This window comes from Paramisgurnus dabryanus, chromosome 24, assembly GCF_030506205.2.
Source record: "Paramisgurnus dabryanus chromosome 24, PD_genome_1.1, whole genome shotgun sequence".
Classification (NCBI taxonomy): Eukaryota; Metazoa; Chordata; class Actinopteri; order Cypriniformes; family Cobitidae; genus Paramisgurnus; species Paramisgurnus dabryanus.
Window position 1 is genome coordinate 25,350,856 of NC_133360.1, and position 21,624 is coordinate 25,372,479.

At 36.2% G+C, this 21,624-nt stretch overlaps 4 protein-coding genes across 7 annotated transcripts; 1 reads left to right on the top strand and 3 right to left on the bottom strand.

The window, feature by feature from the left end:
* Positions 1-118: 118 nt before the first annotated feature.
* mcrip2 (MAPK regulated corepressor interacting protein 2) lies at positions 119-7,363 on the bottom strand. Its single transcript, XM_065259652.2, has 5 exons — positions 7,013-7,363; positions 6,742-6,811; positions 4,157-4,290; positions 2,403-2,504; positions 119-489 (listed from the first exon to the last, which is right to left on the bottom strand). The coding sequence occupies exons 1-5, from the start codon at positions 7,065-7,067 to the stop codon at positions 419-421; spliced, it is 432 nt and encodes a 143-aa protein (XP_065115724.1). The 5' UTR covers positions 7,068-7,363; the 3' UTR covers positions 119-418.
* A 457-nt stretch (positions 7,364-7,820) lies between these two features.
* Positions 7,821-15,040, bottom strand: gde1 (glycerophosphodiester phosphodiesterase 1). Its single transcript, XM_065259643.2, has 6 exons — positions 14,381-15,040; positions 12,485-12,660; positions 10,222-10,327; positions 10,010-10,102; positions 9,728-9,939; positions 7,821-9,552 (listed from the first exon to the last, which is right to left on the bottom strand). Exons 1-6 carry the CDS (start codon positions 14,645-14,647, stop codon positions 9,405-9,407), a joined length of 1,002 nt encoding a protein of 333 aa, XP_065115715.1. The 5' UTR covers positions 14,648-15,040; the 3' UTR covers positions 7,821-9,404.
* Positions 14,482-16,670, top strand: tmem186 (transmembrane protein 186). 2 transcript variants are annotated; one of them, XM_065259650.1, is made up of 3 exons: positions 15,519-15,591; positions 15,758-15,795; positions 16,026-16,670. In XM_065259650.1, exon 3 carries the CDS (start codon positions 16,029-16,031, stop codon positions 16,668-16,670), a length of 642 nt encoding a protein of 213 aa, XP_065115722.1. In that variant the 5' UTR covers positions 15,519-15,591; positions 15,758-15,795; positions 16,026-16,028. The 2 variants fall into 2 exon arrangements, with proteins under 2 accessions (XP_065115723.1, XP_065115722.1); XM_065259651.1 differs by lacking the exons at positions 15,519-15,591; positions 15,758-15,795 and adding an exon at positions 14,482-14,621.
* Positions 16,573-21,472, bottom strand: hmox2a (heme oxygenase 2a). Of its 3 annotated transcripts, XM_065259646.2 has the most exons (7): positions 21,401-21,472; positions 20,750-20,847; positions 20,358-20,475; positions 19,782-20,273; positions 19,579-19,702; positions 19,300-19,472; positions 16,573-16,711 (listed from the first exon to the last, which is right to left on the bottom strand). In XM_065259646.2, the coding sequence occupies exons 2-6, from the start codon at positions 20,815-20,817 to the stop codon at positions 19,345-19,347; spliced, it is 930 nt and encodes a 309-aa protein (XP_065115718.1). In that variant the 5' UTR covers positions 20,818-20,847; positions 21,401-21,472; the 3' UTR covers positions 16,573-16,711; positions 19,300-19,344. The 3 variants fall into 3 exon arrangements, with proteins under 3 accessions (XP_065115718.1, XP_065115716.1, XP_065115717.1); XM_065259644.2 differs by lacking the exon at positions 16,573-16,711 and having other exon boundaries at positions 19,245-19,472; XM_065259645.2 differs by lacking the exon at positions 16,573-16,711 and having other exon boundaries at positions 19,245-19,472; positions 20,750-20,850; positions 21,401-21,460.
* Between the last annotated feature and the right edge of the window lie 152 nt (positions 21,473-21,624).

The window sequence follows — 21,624 nt, forward strand, 5'->3', positions numbered from 1 at the left end:
CAATTTTGACGATACAAATATACCTGTGCTACTTATGCGTACTGTGGTCCAGGGTCACATATAACAAAGCCTATTTCAGGATGTGGTCTTGAATGAAAAAGCACAGAACAGAAACGTCTTCAAAAACAATTCTGTATTTTTTTTGTTCGTTTTATAACATCACTTTTTTTGCAAAGATCTGTCAGGAAAAACAGACATCTCATCTTAGCGCACAAGATAGAAAGAAAAGCAGAAGTAAAATCTCTGATCGTCTTCTGTGTGCGTGAGGGAATGAGAGAGTCGGGGTCCAGAGTTCAAATGGAGAGGCAGAACTTGTGCAGTGTACATCTCTTAAATCAGATCATCAAGACAGTCAGACTGCATCTGCCCTCCCTCACCCTGCTTTAGTCAAGACATCTCATGTCCCATCATGCACCTGTCATGACAGGTTGGCAATGTTGGCCAGGAAACGCTGCGCCCACCACTCCTCAAGGTCAATAGGCACAAAATCTGGATTAAAAAGAGGTATTTTTTATCAGTATTTTGTATTATGAGTGAAATAGTTAGCAGAAAGTAAAGCTTAAAGATTGGGTCAGAGATCAGACGTGTGCCTGACCCTTAAGTTTGAAATAAATGATTCCTTACAATAGCCTCAGAAGACATTTAAAGGATTAGTTCACCCCAAAATTATAATTTTATCATAAATCACTAACCTGAACACATTTTTAGATTTTTTTGATGAAAACCGTGAGTTGTGTTTGTTTTACAATTTCTTTCCCAGAAAAAAATTAAAGACATCGCCAAAAAGGTCCACGTTCCATTAGTCGTTCAATAATAATATCATGAAGCAACCAGTGTTGGGGAAAGCTACTTTTAAAAGTAATGCATTACAATATTAAGTTACTCCCAAAAAAGTAACTAATTGCGTTACGTAGTTACTTTTCATGGAAAGTAATGCTTACGTTACTTTTTAGTTACATTATTTATTTTTAAATTGAATTAATTAAACTGAAAAGTAACTTTCATTACTTTTTTAAAAAAGTAACTCAAATATTATTAAATTACATTAAAAAAGTAATGCGTTACTTTACTCGTTACTTCAGAAAATTAATATATTACTACGTTATGCACGTTACATGTAATGCGTTACCCCAACACTGGAAGAAACGACAACACTTTTGTGCGCAAAGAAAACAAACGATTTTATTCAACAATTTGTTTTCTTTCTTGGTCGTTCAGTGCGCGTTCACCAGCAGACTACAGTGCTTGCTGCTGACGTCACCTGCTGACGTAGTTACCCGTTTTTTCCGCTTTTTAATTTAAGCCATTATGCAAACATTGTAAACAATACTTAAACAGCCCGTATTAACGCACAAATTACTTTGCAGCGTATTCTGTAGTCTGCTCGTGAACGCGCACTTAATGACCAAGGAGGAAAACAAATTGTTGAATAAAATTGTTCAGGTTTTTTTTGTGCACAAAAGCGTCGTCGTCTCTTCATAGTAGACACATGGACATTTTTGCCGATGTCTATAATTCTTTTCTGGGGAAAAAATTGTGTGTCAATGGGACAGACAAAAACCTTACGGCTTTCATCAAAAATATCTAAAAATGTCTTCTGAAGACAATCTGAGGACTTGGTGGTTTAGAATGACACAGGGTTAAGTGATTTATGAAAAAATTATCATTTTGGAGTGAACTAACCATTACAATTCTTAAAAAAGCCTAAAAAGGACACAAATTGTACCTGCTGTGTTGATTATTTCTTAAAACGGTTTACATCATTCGAATCAAAAGAATTTTAGCTTTTTGTTTTTGAGTTGTTGTATTCTGTCAGATAATGCATTGTCCCTCCCACGGTACACTGGAATTTTAACCGTATGGCTTTATTTTTAAAAACTTTAGTTTAAAGCTGAAAAGAGCCAGGATATTATTTAATATAAAAAAGTCATATTCATCTACAATGGCTTGAGGGTGAGTAAATATGGACTAGTTTTAATTTAAAGGTTAATAATTATTTAACAATTTAAAAGAGACAAAACACAGTGTAATATGATGGGGACAAGGGTCGGGTCTTTAAAAAAAAAAAAGTTTAAGCTCATGCTATAGTCTTAGTGTTCACGATGAGACCTTATTTGCAAATCAATATATTCAAACTTTGTTATGTGACATAAATTAAAGCGGTTTGAAATACAGCACACAAGTCATATTCTAAATTTAAAGGAAAATCTCCATAGATGATGAACCGTTTTGGGTTTGTTTGTAATCACTTTCAGGTAAGTAAACTATGAAATGATTTTAGTTTTGGGGTTAACTGTTACTTTATAGTACTTTCTATCTGTTTATAAGTGTAGTAGATCTACTCTATCATTAGAAAGTATAGAAAGACTGAAAAGTAAATAGGACTGAATTCATAGACTGACTCTTCATGCCGGGATTAGGGATTCTCTCTGCGTACTGCACTGGACCTTTCCCGGTCTCCGGCTGGGATCCGTCTCCGAGTTTCTGTTCCACCTCTTGCCAGGCTGCAATTAAAAAAAGTTGTATAAGTATAAAGTACATGCAATGTATTGTAATGTGTGCAGGAATTGTAGAAATATCAGGGAATGTTGGAAGCAAAACAACAATGTGGGAAAACTGCACACACTGCAAAAAAAATTATTTAAGAAAAGAAATTCTTAGTATTTGTGTCTTGTTTTTAGTAAAAATATCAAAAAATATTTAAAAAAAAGATGCTTTTTCTTTATGAGCAAACAACCCACGAAAATAAGTCTAGTTTTCAGTCCACCAATATAAAATTTTAGTGATTTTGTGCATAAAACAAGCAAAAACAATCTGCCAAGGGGTAAGCAAATTTTTCTTGAATTTAGTGTTTAAGAAAAATGTTAAAGATTTTTCTGCTTACCCCATTGGCAGATTTTTTTGCTTGTTTTATGCACAAAATCACTTAAATTTGATATTTTTGGTCTTAAAACTAGACTTATTTTCTTGGGTCATTTTGCTCATCAAGAAAAAGCATCTTAATTTAAGAATTTTTAGATATTTTTACTGAAAACAAGACAAAGATACTAAGAAAATGTTTTCTTGAAAATTATTTTTTTGCAGTGTAATTGGTAGTTTGCTACAAAAGTAAATTTTTTCTTAGTATTTTTGTCTTGTTTTCAGTAAAAATATCTAAAAATTCTTAAATTAAGATGCTTTTTCTTGATGAGCAAAATGACCCAAGAAAATAAGTCTAGTTTTTAGACCAAAAATATCAAATTTAAGTGATTTTGTGCATAAAACAAGCAAAAACATCTGCCAATGGGGTAAGCAATTTTTTCTTGAATTTAGTGTTTAAGAAAAATGTTCAAGATTTTTTTGCTTACCCCATTGGCAGATTTGTATTGCTTGTTTTATGCACAAAATCACTTAAATTTGACAGATTGGTCTAAAAACTAGACTTGGGTCATTTTGCTCATCAAGAAAAAGCATCTTAATTTAAGAATTTTTTTTATATTTTTACTAAAAACCAATACTAAGTAAATTTTTTCTTGAAAGTCATTTTTTGCAGTGAACACAGTATTTTTAAAACCACTGTAAATACAATATATATATAAAAGCCCTTTTAAAAACTCCTTTACACTGAACAAACTGGTTTCAGGATTTAAACTCATTTGACTGCAAATGTTTAAGCCTCTTTCTTGTTGTATCAAAGTACATGAAAACTGCCCTTGTGGGACGGTTGCATCAGCTTATAGAGGAGGAGCTTGGCCTGGAGACAAACACCCTCCTTTTAAAGATAACAATTGCTTTTACACAAACTCTGATGAACTAACTAGGCCCAAAGTACATTAACAGTCTAAAACTGTTAACAGTCAAAAATGATTACTATTGTTCCCATTAAATATCTTCGTGACAACTTTTGCCATTCTGGAGGCACAAAGCGTAAATACTACAAATGTGTGTCAGCCTTGAAACCAGCTGCTCTCTCCTTGAGGTTCAACAAGGTCACGGTAACAACTTCTAAACCTTGGCCACTCTAAAAGTTTTAATGGTGAAGGTTAACCAGACCTAGACTAAATAACATACCACAAATACACTGATGCAAGACTAAACCGTGTCAATTTATCTAGAAAGTTCTCGCCTTGGATCAACTAACTGCTGCTTTTAATAGGACAATGGAAAAATAACTTACCCTGGTAAACAAATCGAACGTTCTCCTCGTGGGCCGGGGTGAATCCTTCAGTTGGGCTGTCAGATTTTGGAGAGGTTGATCTGTGGTAGCGCTTTCCGTTCAGTCGATGAAATACAATCTTGGGTGCGGGGGAACTGCACAAAGAAAGACAATCGGACATATTAGATTAGGGTAATTCTCGCAAAATTAGACTTATGAGGTGTCATGAAACATGATTAAAAAGTAAATGCTATCAGAATAAGAAGCATACATTTATAAACATCTCTTCATGTACTATTTTGCACATGATTTCAAATGACATCATACAAACCAATTTTGTTGTTTTTTTCCACATTTAAGGGGAAAATTTTCATTACCGCAACGTGTCTATGACTGGATTTGGGTTCTTTGACATGGAAATATTTATAATTAAAAAATAAAAAGGTTCAGTGCATGTTATACTATAAACATTTAGGGTAAAGAAACATGTGTTATTTGGTGATCATTGGTAAATGTAGAGACAATAACAAGGAATATAAATGTGTCCAAGACCAATTTTCTCATCCTCTGCAACAATTTTCAATCATTGTTTAAGCCCTCAAGGAACTAACATTTAAAAAATAATTGTTGTAAGGGACATAATTGACTGTGACACTCAAGATGGCTACCAGGTAAGCAGTTCTTATTTTTTCTCTCCAGATAAAAGTAAAAATTTTATTTGTCAAAGTACCTAGACAACTTTTTAGTTCTCATTACCGAAACATGAGTTTTTAAATGCATATATTTAATGTAATATCATGTTGCGGTAATGATAATTTTTGATAATGATAATCAAAAAAAGTTAAATAATTGAATAGGAAATATTTTTTAAATCCTCTAAATATAATGATTATAGTAAGTTCAGACCTTAATCTTATATTACGTGCAAAAAATGGCTTCAAGGGCTTTTAAAAAAAAATCTGATGCTGGACACCTAAGTCTGGATTTCGTGAGAATCACCCATTAGATGACAATTATAAGGCTTTCTTTACGCAATAAAAGTGAAAGGGGTCTCGAGTAATATTTTTACATTTACACATCCAGCAAATGCTTTTAACCAAAGTGACTTGCATTGCATTCAAGCTATGTGTGTTCACTGGAAATCGAACCTATAACCTTTGCGCTGCTAATGCAATGCTTAACCGACGAAGTTACAGAAAGCCATAAAAACGTAAAGATAATCATTCATTTCTCAAATAAAATGGCACCTAAACATATCAGTTTTGCTCCTGTATAGCTTAGTGTGGTAGAGCATTGCAAAATGTCATAGGTTCGAACCCAGGGAACACACATGCTGATAAAAAAAATGTATAGCTTGTAATGCAGTGGTACTCAAACTTTTTCAGCGTGTACTATCAGTGTACTATTCCTTTGCGGCCCCCCCCCAAAGAAAATTTATGACAAAAAACAGTTCTAAAACTTCACATTTTAATTAAACAAAACATTAAATTATACAAAGTAGTGCTGCCTTATTTTTTTTAAGCTTAATTTCACAGAATTCATGATAAATTAATGTATTTTATAAAAATGTCATAAAACTGGGGCCCCCCTGGCACCATGCGGGTATCTGTCCCCATTCACTTTTAATGTATGAAGAAATAAAAGAAATTATCCTGGAAATTATCTAAAAATTCTTAAATTAAGATGCCTTTTCTTGATGAGCAAAACGACCCAAGAAAATAAGTCTAGTTTTTAGACCAAAAATATCAAATTCAAGGAATTTTGTGCATAAAACAAGCAAAACATTATGCACAAAATTACTTAAATTTGATATTTTTGGTCTAAAAACTAGACTTATTTTCTTAATTTAAGAATGTTTAGATATTTTTACTGAAAACAAGACAAAAATCCATTTTCTTGAAAATCATTTTTTGCAGTCTGAGTAAAGACAAAATTTAGGGTGTACTGTGAATTTAAGAAATAATGCGTCCTTACACATCGTCGTTTCTATACTGACAGACACATGTTATGAAAACTATTAATTAATATATCCACGAATTAAAAACAATCGATATGAAAATATATTAGCATACAAATAGCAAACACAAACGTAGCTGTAGTCAAATGTAGCGCGACTCAAAAAATAAAAAGCGTAACGTCCTTGTGTGAATATTAGCATGTGTGAATATATACACACATATATATACATATATATACACATATATATATATATATATATATATGTGAGTGACAAGCGTTTATTTTTTAATATCTGCGAAATGTTTGTTATTGAAATGAGTACGACAATGAGCGTTTTACAGCATGATTCCCACGCGCACTTCAAACATGCCGACCTTGCGCGCATGCGCAGAGTTGCAAGGTCACACGGTGACTGAAAGATAGCGACTTTGGTGAAGGTGTAAAAACACAACGTTCATATTAATAAACAAGGCGACCTCGTTTCGCACTCATATATTTATATCTGGTACTCGAGAAACGAGACGTTTGTAAAGGTAAATTTTAAATGATCGTAAGTTTTGTTTACAGGGCACATGAGGAGATCAAACCTAGCAGCACGAGATCAGAGCTGCGTTTTTAAAACATTACATATAAAGTTTGCTACTCACTCCGATGCAAACCAGTGACTTTGCTTCGGTTTCAGGTCGTTTGCTTTACTTTCAATCTGTTGCGTGGGACCTGCAAAAATAATACGTTTTACACATCAAACACTCAAGTCCGACTTTTTAAGTATGCATATCTACACTCATTTCAAAAAGGCATATTAAATGAGCCATTACATATGATTTGTTAAGTAACATTAGCATCAATGGCTATAATTTAACGGTGATTGCACACATCAAAGTCTTTAAACAAAATAGCAATCGTGTGGTCGCATACCTGTTCTGCGTTGTGTAACAAGTTTGCTGGGACCTCTGGTTATTGTGTACATCATGTGTGAGGTTTCTGGTGAACCCCTGCGGCACGATAGATGCGTCCGTCGGTCCACGCGAGGTCTACGGATCGGTCGACGCGAATGTCACGATGACGCGCACGCCGGACAACGTCACACGACGGTCCCCCTTCAGCTCTCCTGACGCAGATAACCGGTGTTAAATCTGACGTAACGGCTTGCACCGAGCAAATGTTTACGTACAGCACGCGTAAGGTCACTCAAGGTTAACAGCGTCACCGTAATTCAGTGCGTCTCAAGACCGTCTCCTGCGAAACTCTGAGGTTCTGGTTTGTCAAGTCTGGTCTGTGCTGTAATTTCGGACGGCCAGACCTCCGGTACGCACGCCAATCGTATTCGTCTTGACGTCACGGCACGCCCCCACGACGTTAAATCGGACTCACCTCTCACCTACTACTCACCTTGCGGACGGCAACGGCCACGGGATCGCATCAAACGGGCTCTGTGGACAATGCAAACATTGTCGATATTTAACCCAAACATATAACTGATTGACACGCGCGATAAACCCGTGCACGAGCGCGCCGCGTAATGTGCGCAGCTGCCATGAGCTTCGAGCTCCACGTGGTTTTTCCTGAACTTCTGTGGGTCGGTGGATGGTGTTAATCTGACTAATCTGCAAACGGTTGACTTAAGTTACACTAAAACCGTGTGATTGAATTAAAATTTGAAAGATAAAGGTGTCTTATGTAACTCTTACACAATGTCACAGTTCTTGAATATATAACAATTAAATACAAATTGTATTCTATTGCATTGTTTATTTCAGAAACGGATTTACAAACATGCATTTTTTAGTCCCACATAATGTTATCAATGGGTAGCTGCCTGAGAACTGACCTCAGGTCAGAAAAGGATCTCTTAAAGGGATAGTACACCCCAAAATAAAGATTGCGTCATCATTTACTCCCTCACATGTTGTTACAAACCTGTATAAAATAATTTGTTCTGATGAACACAAAGGAAGATTTTTGAGGAATGTTTGTAAACAAACTCTTCATGAGCCCCATTCACTTCTATAGTATTAGTTTATCCTACTATGGAAGTGAATGGGGCTTTGGATCGGTTCGGTTAAAAACATTCCTAAAAAAAAATCTTCCTTTGTGTTCATCTGAACAAAGACATTTTTAACACGAGTAAATGATGACACAAAATTTTTGGGTGAACTGTCCCTTTAATGGATATTAAGTGGAGGAGCAGGGCCCCCCAGTACACAAATATTAAATAAATACATTTATTACGTTTTTATTTTTTGCCTATTAATGCATTTTTGTTTGATGCCTTGTTTCATTTCCCGCAAACATAAATACATTTTGCATTCAAACAATATTAGAACCCCTGTAATACCACCATTGACCCCCAAAAGTCCCTGCACCCCTGTTAATGACCCATAATCTACAGTGTTATTGCTTTATTTCTTACCTAATAGCGTAAGCAAACCATTCTTTTGGTTGTAAACCTTTTAGTGTTAGTAGTAGTTAGTTTATGTATCTATTAAACATAAAATGAGCAAAATTAAACAGAAGCCATGTAAACAAAATCTGAAGCTCTGTACAATAGATACGATTCATGCTTGATCCACACAAACTAAGCAGCAATGAAAATTTTGGGATAGTTCACCCAAAAACGAAAATTTGGTCATTAACTCGTAACTGTATAAACGTCTTTGTTCTACTTAAACACGAAGGAAGATATTGAGCAATGTTTGTTACCAAAATGTTTTTGACTTACATAGTAGAAAAAACAAAATGATATGGAAGTCAATGGTGCCCCATGAGTTCAAGGCAATCCAAGATGTTTATAAAGGTTTGTAACAAATCAAGGAAATGAAGAAACAATATTCAATTTTGTGTGAAGTATCCCTTTAACCTTTTTCAAACTGCCCATGACCCTGATAAAAAATGAACTGGCATTAATGGAAACTATATGTAAGTGATCGCACATATTCATAAATTCACTCCCCTGAGTGGGTGTGTACAGTACGTTTGAATGCAATATTGATATTTACATCTCCCCTATTGTAAATTGCACAAAATCAAAGCACCCTTTAACTTTCCAGCATGCCATCTAATGCAGCAAAACAGACATCAGATACTTGGATGATAAAAATTCTCTACAGTGTATAAAGACAACTCATTTTTAAAAAACATTTACAATATCTGGAAATATTCTCATTAAAAATTGCTTTTACTACAGTTCACTGAATGGTTTCTTATTAGTGCTAAATTACAGGATGAAGTTGCTCATGACTAATTCCATTTAAAAAAAGTTAAAAGAGATGCTGATACCACGATTGTTGGACATCAACGAGAGTATATTTCAATAATGAGGTTCACAGTCCTCTACGAGACTGTCGGTGATGTAGTTAATGTTTAGTAGTTGCTGGTAATACTGCTTCTCCACAGCCGTGTTTAACGTCCAGGCCACCACCTCTACTCCTCGGTCAGCCCAGTACTGCACATAGTCTCTGAGAAAACCCAACACAAGCATAGTCATTGAGTGGCAAACATACATACAACACTGTAGATGGCGCTACTGATCTACTTAAAGCCCCCATGAAATTTAGTGACAACATGATAACACTGGCAACATTCAAAGCATTTAAAACTACAGCACCCTACATTTTTGTCTTTCATACTCACTGGGATATGAAGTTTTTCTGCATTAGGAATGCAGAGACCCCACACAAATTCCACAGCAGGTGATGATGAGCCCAGTCGAGGATCACATCCAGAACCTGCATCCAGTGATGCTTCCATACGGACGAGTACCGTGGCGTCCAATCGCCTAATCGACTCAGGCTCCACGGTCGATGGGTTAATGCTGTCACAACATCAGCATCCGCCTGCCTCATCTATAAGCACAGATAATCTTTATCATTAAATACTAGCATCCTATTCAAAACAGAATAAACAAAATGTTACCCTATAAATGACTTTGGGCTCAAACGAGCACACGATACTGGTGTTGTAGAGCACCGGATATTTCTGAAACAGCTTTTTCAGGGCTTCGGCGGCCTGTGGACACCAAACGATCACACATGAACAGACATCACACCGTCAGTATACATCACCTTTAAAAATACTTCCACTGATAGCTTTATGTACTGTATGTTCAAATTACTTGGTGGTGGTACCTCATCCGGGTGACTTTTAACGTCAAAGTAGATGGTCAGCTTGTGTTTGATGCATTCTTGCACAGCCTCCTGCAGCGTAGGAATCTTCTCACCCCGAAAGCGGTCACTGGCGGGTAACCAACAAAAAAAAAAATCACCATCTGTGGATGTTCTCTGTATTTATTTATGTTTATGTTTATTTAGGTAAAATGATGACATTTTAATAAAATAAGAAGTTTTAACATTTTGGTGAACTATTCCTTTAAAGGATTAGTAAATTTTCTAAAAAAAAAAAAAAATTCCTGATAATTTACTCACCACCATGTCTTCCAAAATGTTGATGTTATTCTTTGTTCAGTCGAGAAGAAATGTAGTTTTTTGAGGAAAACATTTCAGGATTTTTCTAATTTTAATGGACTTTAATGGACCCCAACACTTAACAGTTTTAATGCAGTTTAAAATTGCAGTTTCAAAGGACTCTAAACTATCTCAAACGAGGCATAAGGGTCTTATCTAGCGAAACGATTGTCATTTTTTACAAGAAAAATAAAAAATATGCACTTTTAATCCACAACAACTTTTCTTCCTCCGGCTGTGTGTGAGCCAGCGCAACCTCACGTAATTGTGCACATTTGCGGACCATTTTAAACAATAAACTGACACAAAGACATTAATTAGTATCATTCGACATACAACAACGTAGGAACGGTCTTCTTTCTCTACACTTGTAAACACTGGGGCGGAGTTTCGCATACGTCAACTGTGACCTCTTGACATGATGACGTATTGCGTGAGGTCATGCTGGCACATCACATGACTGGAGGAAGAAGAGAAGTTGTTGTTTAAAAGTGCATATTTTTTTATTTTTCTTGCCAAAAATGACAATCGTTTCGCTAGATAAGACCCTTATGCTTCATTTGGGATCGTTTAGAGTCCTTTGAAACTGCAATTTTAAACTGCATTAAAACTGTTACGTGTTGGGGTCCATTTAAGTCCATTAAAATGAGAAAATCCTGGAATGTTTTCCTCAATAAATATAATTTCTTCTCGACTGAACAAAGAAAGACATCAACATTTTGGATGACGAGTGTGAGTAAATTATCTGAATTTTTTTTTTTTTTAAATTGACTAATCCTTTAATAATAACATATTTAAACCTCATTCAAACAGCCTTTTTTGTCCCAGAAAGTATCCTTAAAATTGTCAAAGAGGCTTTCTGTGTGATCGCAAACACGTCCTTTAAATGTTCTGGGATCGCTCCCGTAAAGAGGACCTAGTAAAATTCCCATAATGTTCCTCTGCAGAAACAATGCCGTAAGGGGCGTGCCGTATTGTGCACGCGCATGTCATCGCAACGATGAAGTTATGGTTCAGCTCTTTAAAACGAGGAGTTTACATGCAGATTAACATTCACGACGAGAAATGTAAGCAAACAGGACTGAAGCAGAGATCAGGGAGGTCGTCACTATCTGCGCTGAAGCTGAAATCATTCGGCAGCATAAAAGAATAATGCGTCACACGCTTATAATATGAGCTTATAATAAACAAAAATGCACACGTGTCTTCACAACAACAAATATTGTTTAGCTTTTTAAAACGAGGGTTTTAAATGCATATTAACTCTTTTCCATCATTATCTCGTCAATTAAGAGAAAATATTTGGATGAAAAAAACGTGTTTCTGATTTTTATGTTAATCTGTAATCCCGCGATTATCTGGTAGATGGCGCACTTACCCAATTTATAAAAAAGCAAAAAAATATTTACTATTTGTACACTCTGTGTATGTTTTGATAATAGTTCTGAAAAACTTATTTTTGAAAATAAAATACTCATATTTAAGAGTTTATAAGCAAATTTATTTGTGAAAATCACAAAAAGGCTGGCGGCGAAAGAGTTAACATTAACGATGAGAAAACGTCTGTAAACTGGAATGAAGCAGAGATCAGGAAGCTCGTCACTATCCGCGCTGACGCTGAGATAATTCTCCAGAATACTAGAACGGCGCGTCACACACTTCTTTATAGTCTTATCATAAACAAAAATGCATTGTTTCTGGAGAGAGAAATAACGAATAATAAGCAAACTTCAGAAGCTGTGGAGAAAAAAACTAAAAAGTGCAGGACTTTAAACACGTCACGTGACTTTACGGTACGCGTGTGAACGCACGCACAGATCCCGGAAAATCATTGGCAGTGTAAATGAACCAAAAATCAAACGATCCCGGACAAATCCCAGATGCATTTTCCGTGTATTTTCCATAAAGATTGACGTCTCTCTCTAACCTGAATCTATGTTTGGCTGCAGCATCTAATTTGCGCACTTCAGAGAAGAGCAGTTTGCTGAGTGGACCCGATCCGTTTGTGGTCCGCTCCACGGTATCGTCGTGCATCAGTATAGGAACACCATCAGCAGTGAACTCCAGATCAAGCTCCACACCTGTGGCTCCGTTCTTACTGGCCTATTAATTCAGAATAAGAGCAATTATATGAACAGAAAAACAAGATGTGTGTGTGTGGTTTGAGTAAATCATGAAGTGGTGATGACGAAAGCAACAATGAGTTGCAGTTGGGGTATCACATGATTCACGGTCAAAGAAAAGGAACTAGAAACGTTAAACATTGCAAAATATGTATGCAAAAGAAATTATGTTATAGGAATTGCTCAGCTTTGACAGTTTTTATTTTATATAGGGTTTGCTTAATGAGCTTTGTGATTAGGGCTGCATAACGATTAATCGCGACTAATCGTTTGCAAAATAAAAGTTTTTGTTTACATCATATACATGTGTGTAGTGTGTTTAATAATTATGTAAAAATAAATACACACATATGTGTGTTTGCTTAATGAGCTTTGTTTAGTCATATGCAAAATAAAAGTTTTTTTTGTATACGTTTGTGTAGTGTGTTTAATAAGTAAGTAAAAATAAAAACACAAACATGTAGATATTTAAGAAGTATTTACATGTGTATATACATTTTTATATTAATATATAATTTATATATATATATATATCTATAATATGTAATTTTTTATTATACACAGTACACAGACATATATGATGTAAACAAAAACTTTTAAGGGGATCGCACACCGACCACGCAGCTCAGCGTCGCGTCTAGGACAACTCGGAGGTATTGTAAACCGGAAGTGCACATTAAATAGCGCGAGCTTCACCAGATAACGTCTACTTAAAAATGCAAAATATACGTTAGCCGCCAATGTTAATCGTTAATGATTTGGGACAAATAGGATGTTATTTAATGTTAAACTATGTGAGTGGTGCTGTGTGGCGCGACAGGGATTTGAGCAACTTCCTGAGTCACAGCTGGGCGGCGCGGACAGGCGCCACCTGGCGGCGCCGGTGTGCGTATACTCATAGAAAACAATGTGTTCGATTTTTTTAGAACACCGTGCCGGTGTGCGATCCCCTTTATTCTGCAAACGATTAGTCGCGATTAATCATTTTTGCAGCCCTATTTGTGATGTCACAGAGGCAAGAATGACTCTTCCAGGAAGTATTTACTATAACAAACTGTAGTAAATTGTGGCGTATTTTAGTAATGACTACCTTGTTTGTGTGTAATATAGTATTCGGTAAACTGCAATAATAGTATATTTGTCTTGTTTTTAGTAAAAATATCAAAAAATGCTTAAATTAAGATGCTTTTTCTTGATGAGCAAAATGACCCCAGAAAATAAGTCTAGTTTTATACCAAAAATATCAAATTTAAGTGCTTTTGTGCAGAAAAAGAAGAATGGACTAAGCAATTTTTTGCTTGTGTTGTAGAAAATGTTCAAGATTTTTTTGCTTGTTTTATGCACAAAATCACTTAAAACTAGACTTATTTTATTTGGTCATTTTGCTCATCCAGAAAAAGCATCTTAATTTAAGAATTTTTTGATATTTTTAGTGAAAACAAGATAGTAAACAAAATACTGAGAAATCTTTTTCTTGAAAATCATTTTTTGCAGTGTAGTATTAACTACTAGAATAAATTGATAAACTGTAGTAAACAATGTAATATACTTACATATTTAGTATGCTAAGGTTCAAAAACACTTTTTACTACTCCATACTAAAGTAGGCTACATAATATCTGGGCTATTTCATTGATAGTGGCAAGTAGATTTAAATTCTTGTTATTAAAAATAAAATGATCAGAAGCCAGTATACTCACCGCCCGAATAGCAGCTATGGTGTTCTCGGGGGCATCGTGTCCTCCACCGCGGTGCGCAACCACTGAGACGCCGCCCGTAGTGGCTGTAGACCCGGGGCGCAGCACCTGTCTGGCCCGGCTGGACGGGACCGGAGGGAAACGGAACATCACCAGGAAGAGGTAGAGGGAGGCCGTAAGTACCGTGGACCAAACGGCGCTTCTGGTTCCCAGCAGAACCACGACGAAGACCGCCGAGAATAGCGTGAGTCCATCTCCTAGCTGAAGCATGATGAATGAGATACCCGACCGAGAAACCGAAACCAATCGCTCTCACTAACTTACCAAACGATCGACCCGTGATCAATAATAAGAGAATCAGTGATCGATAAGAGACACAGTGGTGGTCGGGTAACGTTAGGTGAACTCTGCATTGCTCAAATCGAGACTGAATATCGATTTGCAACAAACCTGCATAACAGGATTTATTGTTTTTCTTTGAAAGTGAGTCTGCTTACGTCGCTTGACTCAATGTCTGTCAGTCAATATTTAAAACTGTAACGTTAATTAAAATATATTAAATACATTTTTGTTCACCCGCATTCTCCTCACGGGGTCTCGATTTTCCTGTATATGCTGAAGATGCCATAAAAGTCCCCGAACACTAATATTTATAATAAGTCTAAAATAAATTAATATAATATAAACGTTGGATTTCTGTCCATTTTTTATTTGTTTTATAAAAGTAATTTCAGTAGATTAATAATAAATGATCCAAGACAAGCTTTTACAATCCGAAAGTACTAAATATAATAAAATACTATAGATATAACATTTATTGTTAGTAAAAAACTTTTACCTATGCACTCTGGAGACAGGTTTGTCTAAAGTGACTTGAGTTGATTTTTAAGGCAATATACGTTATGTGTATTCTAGCAGGGACTAACCAGAAACTTTTATTTTGAAATAAACGTAAAGCCTCAGAAATATGCAATGACATGAACTGAAGCGAGAACGCGGAAAGTGCACACACAATGCATAAATCATTATTATTATTATTATTAACAATCTTTTGACTTTTAACATCACTTTTAATGTTTATTTTCTGTCGACAAAACGAATTAACGTTATATGTGTATTCTAGTAAGGACTAACCAGAAACCTTTATTTTGAAATAAATAGCTTTATGTACAGATTCAAAGAAATATGCAATGAACTGAACAAGCGAGAACGCGGTAAGTGCACACACAGTGCTTAAATCATTATTATTAATAATGTTTTGACTTTTAACATCACTTTTAATGTGTATTTTCTGTCGGCAAAACGAATTAATGGTATAAGTCTATTCTAATATGGACTAACCAGAGACTTTTATTTTGAAATAAATCGCATTACGTACAGCTTCACTTTGACAGATGAACTGAACAAGCGAGAACGCGGTAAGTGCACACAAAATTCATAAAGTATTATTTTTTAATAAATTGTCTTTAAAACATCACTTTTTTCTGTCGACAAAACGATTTCACTGAAATCCAGTAACACGTTTTCCAGTCTCGGTTCATTTGAATATCGTCCTTGACAGGCATTCAGACTTTATGACTGATATAGTAAAGTTAACTGGCTAGTAAGATGACTATAATTGATGTTGCCATGGTTACTCTCTTTTCAGATAATGTCAGCACGTTTATGCATCACTCGGTTTCCTGTGTATGGATGTAGATGTCAACATGCAGTATTCAACCGCCTCAGTTCACACACTCACGCGCACCGGCTGCCCCCCGTCACATTCACGCGCACAGTGCAAATCCAACCTGTCGCATTTTGTTCTGATCTGGCATCAAGGAAATTCAATCTAATCTATGCGTTTCCACCAATAAAGGGATTGCGGGCCCTGTCAAGACTCAAACTGATGCAGACGAGCATTACTGTCATTTTACTGCCCGCTGTTTATTACCTTTACCTGCAGGGAGACGCTTCAGTAACCCTACTGACTTACACAACATGCATAGCTGGGTTTGCCGGTGTTATGCTTTACTCAATAAGCCACTATGTTAGGAGAGTGGTTGGCATGATGTATCTGGATTCAACGCAGACCATCTTAAAGGTGTCACACCTGACCTTCTGGGGTCACAGGAGGGACATATATGTGCCCGTGTCTGATGTGATGACTTTAGGAGATACTGGTGATACCAAAGGAGAAGCCATTCTTCGCATGAAGCGCTACAGCAGTTCTGATACCATGTTTTTCTCCACGAGACTGGGGCGAGTGGTGGATAAAGACGCTTTTGGGAAGGTTTTCGGGAGTTTGTCGTGAACTGACCTTCAACGGGTCTGTTTGTGTCATGCCATACATCACTGAAAATAAAAATGTTGTTTCAAGTTTACTTGATGTATGAGAATTGAAATCGCAGGATATACATTATTAAAGGGATAGTTCACCCAAAAATGAAATTTTCTGTCATCATTTTCTTATCCTCATGTTGTTGTACACCTGTATAACTATTTTTTTCTGAAGTACAAAAAAGAAGATATTTTGATAAATGATGGTAAGCACACAGCTGATTGTACCCATTGTCTCCCATAGTAGGAAAAACAAATAATGATGGAATTTAATGGGTACTGTCAACTGTGTGCTTACCATCATTTATCAAAATATCTTCTTCATCATTCATCACAATACTTCCATAATATTTGTTTTCCTACTATGGAAGTCAATGGTTACCATAAGCTGTGTGCTTTTACCATCATTTATCAAAATATCTTCTTTGTGTTTATCAGAAACAATAAATTTATACAGGTTTAAAGGGGACATTTCACAAGACTTTTTTTAAGATGTCAAATAAATCTTTGATGTTTGGAGTTTGAGCACATATATAATATCATATAAATAATTTAATAAAGCATCTTTATAATGTCGCTTTTAAATGCACTAAATGGCAGTATCATGGTTGGATAGTGCAGATTAAGGGGCGGTATTATCCCTTTCTGACATCACATGGGGAGCCAAATTTCAATGAGCTATTTTTTTCACATGCTTGCAGAAAATGGTTTATCAATACTAAGTTACTGGGATGATCTTTTTCACTTTTTCTAGGTTAATAGAAGCACTGGGAACCCAATTATAGCACTTAAACATGAAAAGTCAGATTTTAATGACATGTCTTCATATTTTACTTCACATTTTTAGGTGAACTATCCATTTTATTTCAATACAATACAAATATAGATGTGATCCTGCCTGTAAAAACCCAGCTAAAGTAATTTTATACATTTGTGATTTACTGTTTTCTACATAAAATCATCCTACATAATATAAAGAACATTGTGTGAAATATCTAACCTTGATATCTTTAATAATGACTTAGTAAGGTCATATCATATATTAAAATCAAACTTTTATGCTTTAATCTCATAATTATATTCATACTTTAGCCTGGATTTTACAGACAGAGTGACTATTTTATAGCGTATATATGTGAATAAAACAGTACAGTAGTCATATTTTTAGGACATTGCAATGCTTTAATATATCTAACTTGAGATCTTGAATATATGACAGAATATGTTTTTTGTTAATCTGCATTTGTGTGGCCCGGCCTGGTCAAAAAGGGAAACCATAAATCTTGAATTCAGCAAGCACTGTCAATCTTAAATCTATGCAAAACTGAAGATACTTGTTGAGGAAACATGATAAAACACCAAACAGAGGAACTGAATCTGCTGTTGTCATGTGTCTAGTTGTGTGTTATGATGACTTAACTTGTTTTGTCTGGCTGGAATTGATCTTTGTAGGCTTTTTTGTTTTTGCTTTTGTTGTAGGAAACTGTGACGAGTGTCTTTAGTTTAAACCCCAAAATTGACGATATGCACAACTTCGTTCAAGTAGATCACCAATGCTATTTCCACAGTAAACAGTAGGTGGCAGCATATGCCTAAAGTGCATTTGTCCTAATCAACTAAAAAACAACTTCAAGTGTTTTGTTGATCATAATATTATTAATAATAAATATGGCATATTTATAAGTTAAAAGTTGAGCTCACATTGAAATGCATTTGTCAATTCGAAAATGGTTGTGTGCACTGCCTTGGCAGCATGCAAAACAGTGCTGCCAAGATATTCGGACCAAATATCTGACCATATTAATGACAAAACAGCTTAAATCAGCCAAAGCTGCTAGTCTTAACATGTTTATCTGGTGCTGGCCTGGTCTGCCATTAGAGAAACAGGCAGAAGTCCAACCTACAACTGTTATTTGCTTAAATAATAACTCATTCCAATTGTAAAGAATATAATTATTTACAACTATTTAATGCCTCGTATCGTTGTTTATTTGGTACATCTGCCTCCTCATTTACATGCAGTGGAGGATGGTGACTTCTTTTTCAAGGGCACGGTGTGAAGCTCTTCAAAACATGTATTTAGCCCGTCATGTGTGGTTCATCATGTCAAAATATGTGTTAGGCGCATCATGTGAACCTATGTGCATCACGCGTCATGTCAAAATACATGCCTGCTACACACGCTTCGAAGGGGTTTATGATAAAAGAGACGCTCACGTTTGCCATATACTCGCTTAATCTCATGTGTAGTCAGAGTTTAGTGTTAAGTTAGTGTCTTGCGAGTATTTCGTGAATGTGAGCGTCTCTTTTCTCATAAACCCTTTCGGCATGTGTGCAGCCAGCACGTATTTTGACATAATGCATGATGCACAGGTTCACATGACGCACTGAACACATATTTTATATAGGCCACCACTGTTTACTGTTAAAACAGCAATATCATGACTGACAAGAACTGCTGGGCCCATCTACTGGGAATTTTAATGTCAAAAATACACATTCTTTAAATAAAACTATTTTCACACCATAATTTGTGCAACAAATCTTAAACTCTGTGTACAACACTTGAAACAAATATAAATGTGGCATAAATCAGAAGTCACCTAGCTGTTTCCTTCATTTCTGATTGGTTGTCCAGGTAAAGGTGATCACATGAGGTACCAGGCAGCCAATCCGGCGAGAGCTGCGACCCATGTGGCCAGCAATACCTGTATTGTGGGTTGTTGAATCAACGTCTTGGCGAACTGACATGCGTAGGTTGTGTTTCCACTCACCGCTAAACAGCAGACACGGAGAAAAGCGGTGAAGCAAAAACATGTAACAAATCTACCTAATGACCTTAAGTACATTTACATCTGTGACTTAAAGTACAACCTACTTACCCATTTTGGCTGCATAGTATGGACATTTACTAATGTCTCCTCCCATGTCCCCATGGGCTGGGAGCCCAATGTCCTGCACCTCCTCTTTAATATCTTTCCCAATCTCCTGGAGCTCGGTGAAGACCTGAAGTCGTATAACAGTGATTGCATACAACAGTAATACTTTACTGAACCAGTAAAGCTAAATCTGATGATCATCTTACATCCAAATTAAACTTGAAGGCCAGGTTAGCTTCATCCAACAGCCTCTGTTTGGTCTCATCGTCCACTTCCAGCTCATTCATCCGGCTGCGGTACAGCCTCTTAAAAGCGGTGGGGTTATGAATGCCTTCAAACTGGTAGAAGTACGATCCCTCACCAGTTGAGGGCAGCTTTAATGCCCGCTGAGCAACTTTCTTCAGAATCTGCCCGCCCGATAGGTCACCCATGTATCGGGTCCAAGCGTGCGCCACCAGCAGACCCGGATCTTCACGGCTCACCTCGTGAACGCGGTCTACGTAGGGCCGAGTGGCCGCAGAACAGGAGATCTTGCTCTCCCAGTCTTCACCGTAGAGATACTCCAAGTCCTTGGCCAAGGCGTCTCGCCTGTGCAGCTCGGAGGGGAAATACAGCGGGGCGAACATGGGGTGGTCCTTGTGCTTTTCTATCTCTTCCTCAATGGCAGAATATACGAAGTACAGGGCAGCCGTGCCAAGCTGTGATTGATGCACAAACAGAGCATACATAGGAATAAATGGTCACCAAAGGATAGGATCTGCTTCAGAGATTGACAGACTCACCTTAAAAAGTTCTCTCTTAATTCGTCCCCTCAGGAAGTCCTTGACAAATGGTGAGTTTTCGGCTCTGTCATGGGACTCTTTTGTCCCAATAGCCAACACTTCAGACAGGTCATCCGGGCTAAAAAAATAGGGATGATTTTTACTTTATGTTTCACTGCTCACTATGACAGTGGTCATGTGATCTTAACATGGTAGCCTCCATGAAGCGTGGCCATCCTTATATATAGTAACTGAACATATTTGTCTATTCATTTTAAAAACAAATTGTAATAGAAATGAACATGCATACTGATAAAAACCGTATGGATTGAGTCGCTTGGGATAAAATAATCTGCTAAATGCATAAATGTGATGTAAATATAAAATATTATTCATGTTACAGTATACCTTACCTGACAATATCATCATCATCATCGTCAATGTCTTCTCCGTTAGTCATTGTTGAACCATCAGCCATCATGAACTTCTCTTATTTCTGTCTAGGTCTCTTCTGCTTAATAGGTAACATAGCATGTGATGCATTAATGGGATGCGTATGCACAACAGATCTGTGACCAGTTACAACTAACCAAAACCAAATAGTTTGGTCTTGTGTCAAAAGTGATTAACTATGAAAAGAGATGTGTGTGTACCATTGACAGACACATGCAAACATGAGCCTTTTGAGTGTTTTTGAATCTTAACATAGTAAACGTAAAAATACTTCACTTCCAATTCACTATAGTTATTATTATAATATAGGCCTACTACAGTCATAATAAAGCACAGAAAGCTACAATTTATTAAAGTTTACTATAGTAAATATATAAAAAATATAATATCACAGTATTTTTAATGTGAGATGTGTTTTGTTTATAGGCGTCATTGCACAACGCGTGTCTATATTTACAGTAGTAATATGAGCGTAACAACAATAAACACAACTATGTTTATGCAGGCGAGATATCTACGTAGTCTTGCAGCGTTGTGCACCCATTTATTTTCCTTTACATTATTTCAGAGTGATTTTAATAAAGGATAAGGTTTTTTGTTCTGCTATTTACCTGATCTTTGTTGTTTATAGTCCGTAGGCGCGTACTCTGTAGTCACGCGTTAAACAGGAAGTACAATGACGCGTCACGCGCTGTCACGCGTACAGTAAACTGCGAGTTCAAATAAAGTTACAGAATTATAAATCTGCTACTTCTGTTAGCAAATTCAGTATTGACAAATACAAATTTTGGGGAAATAATACTTTGTTTTTAAATTTAAAGACACCAATACCTAC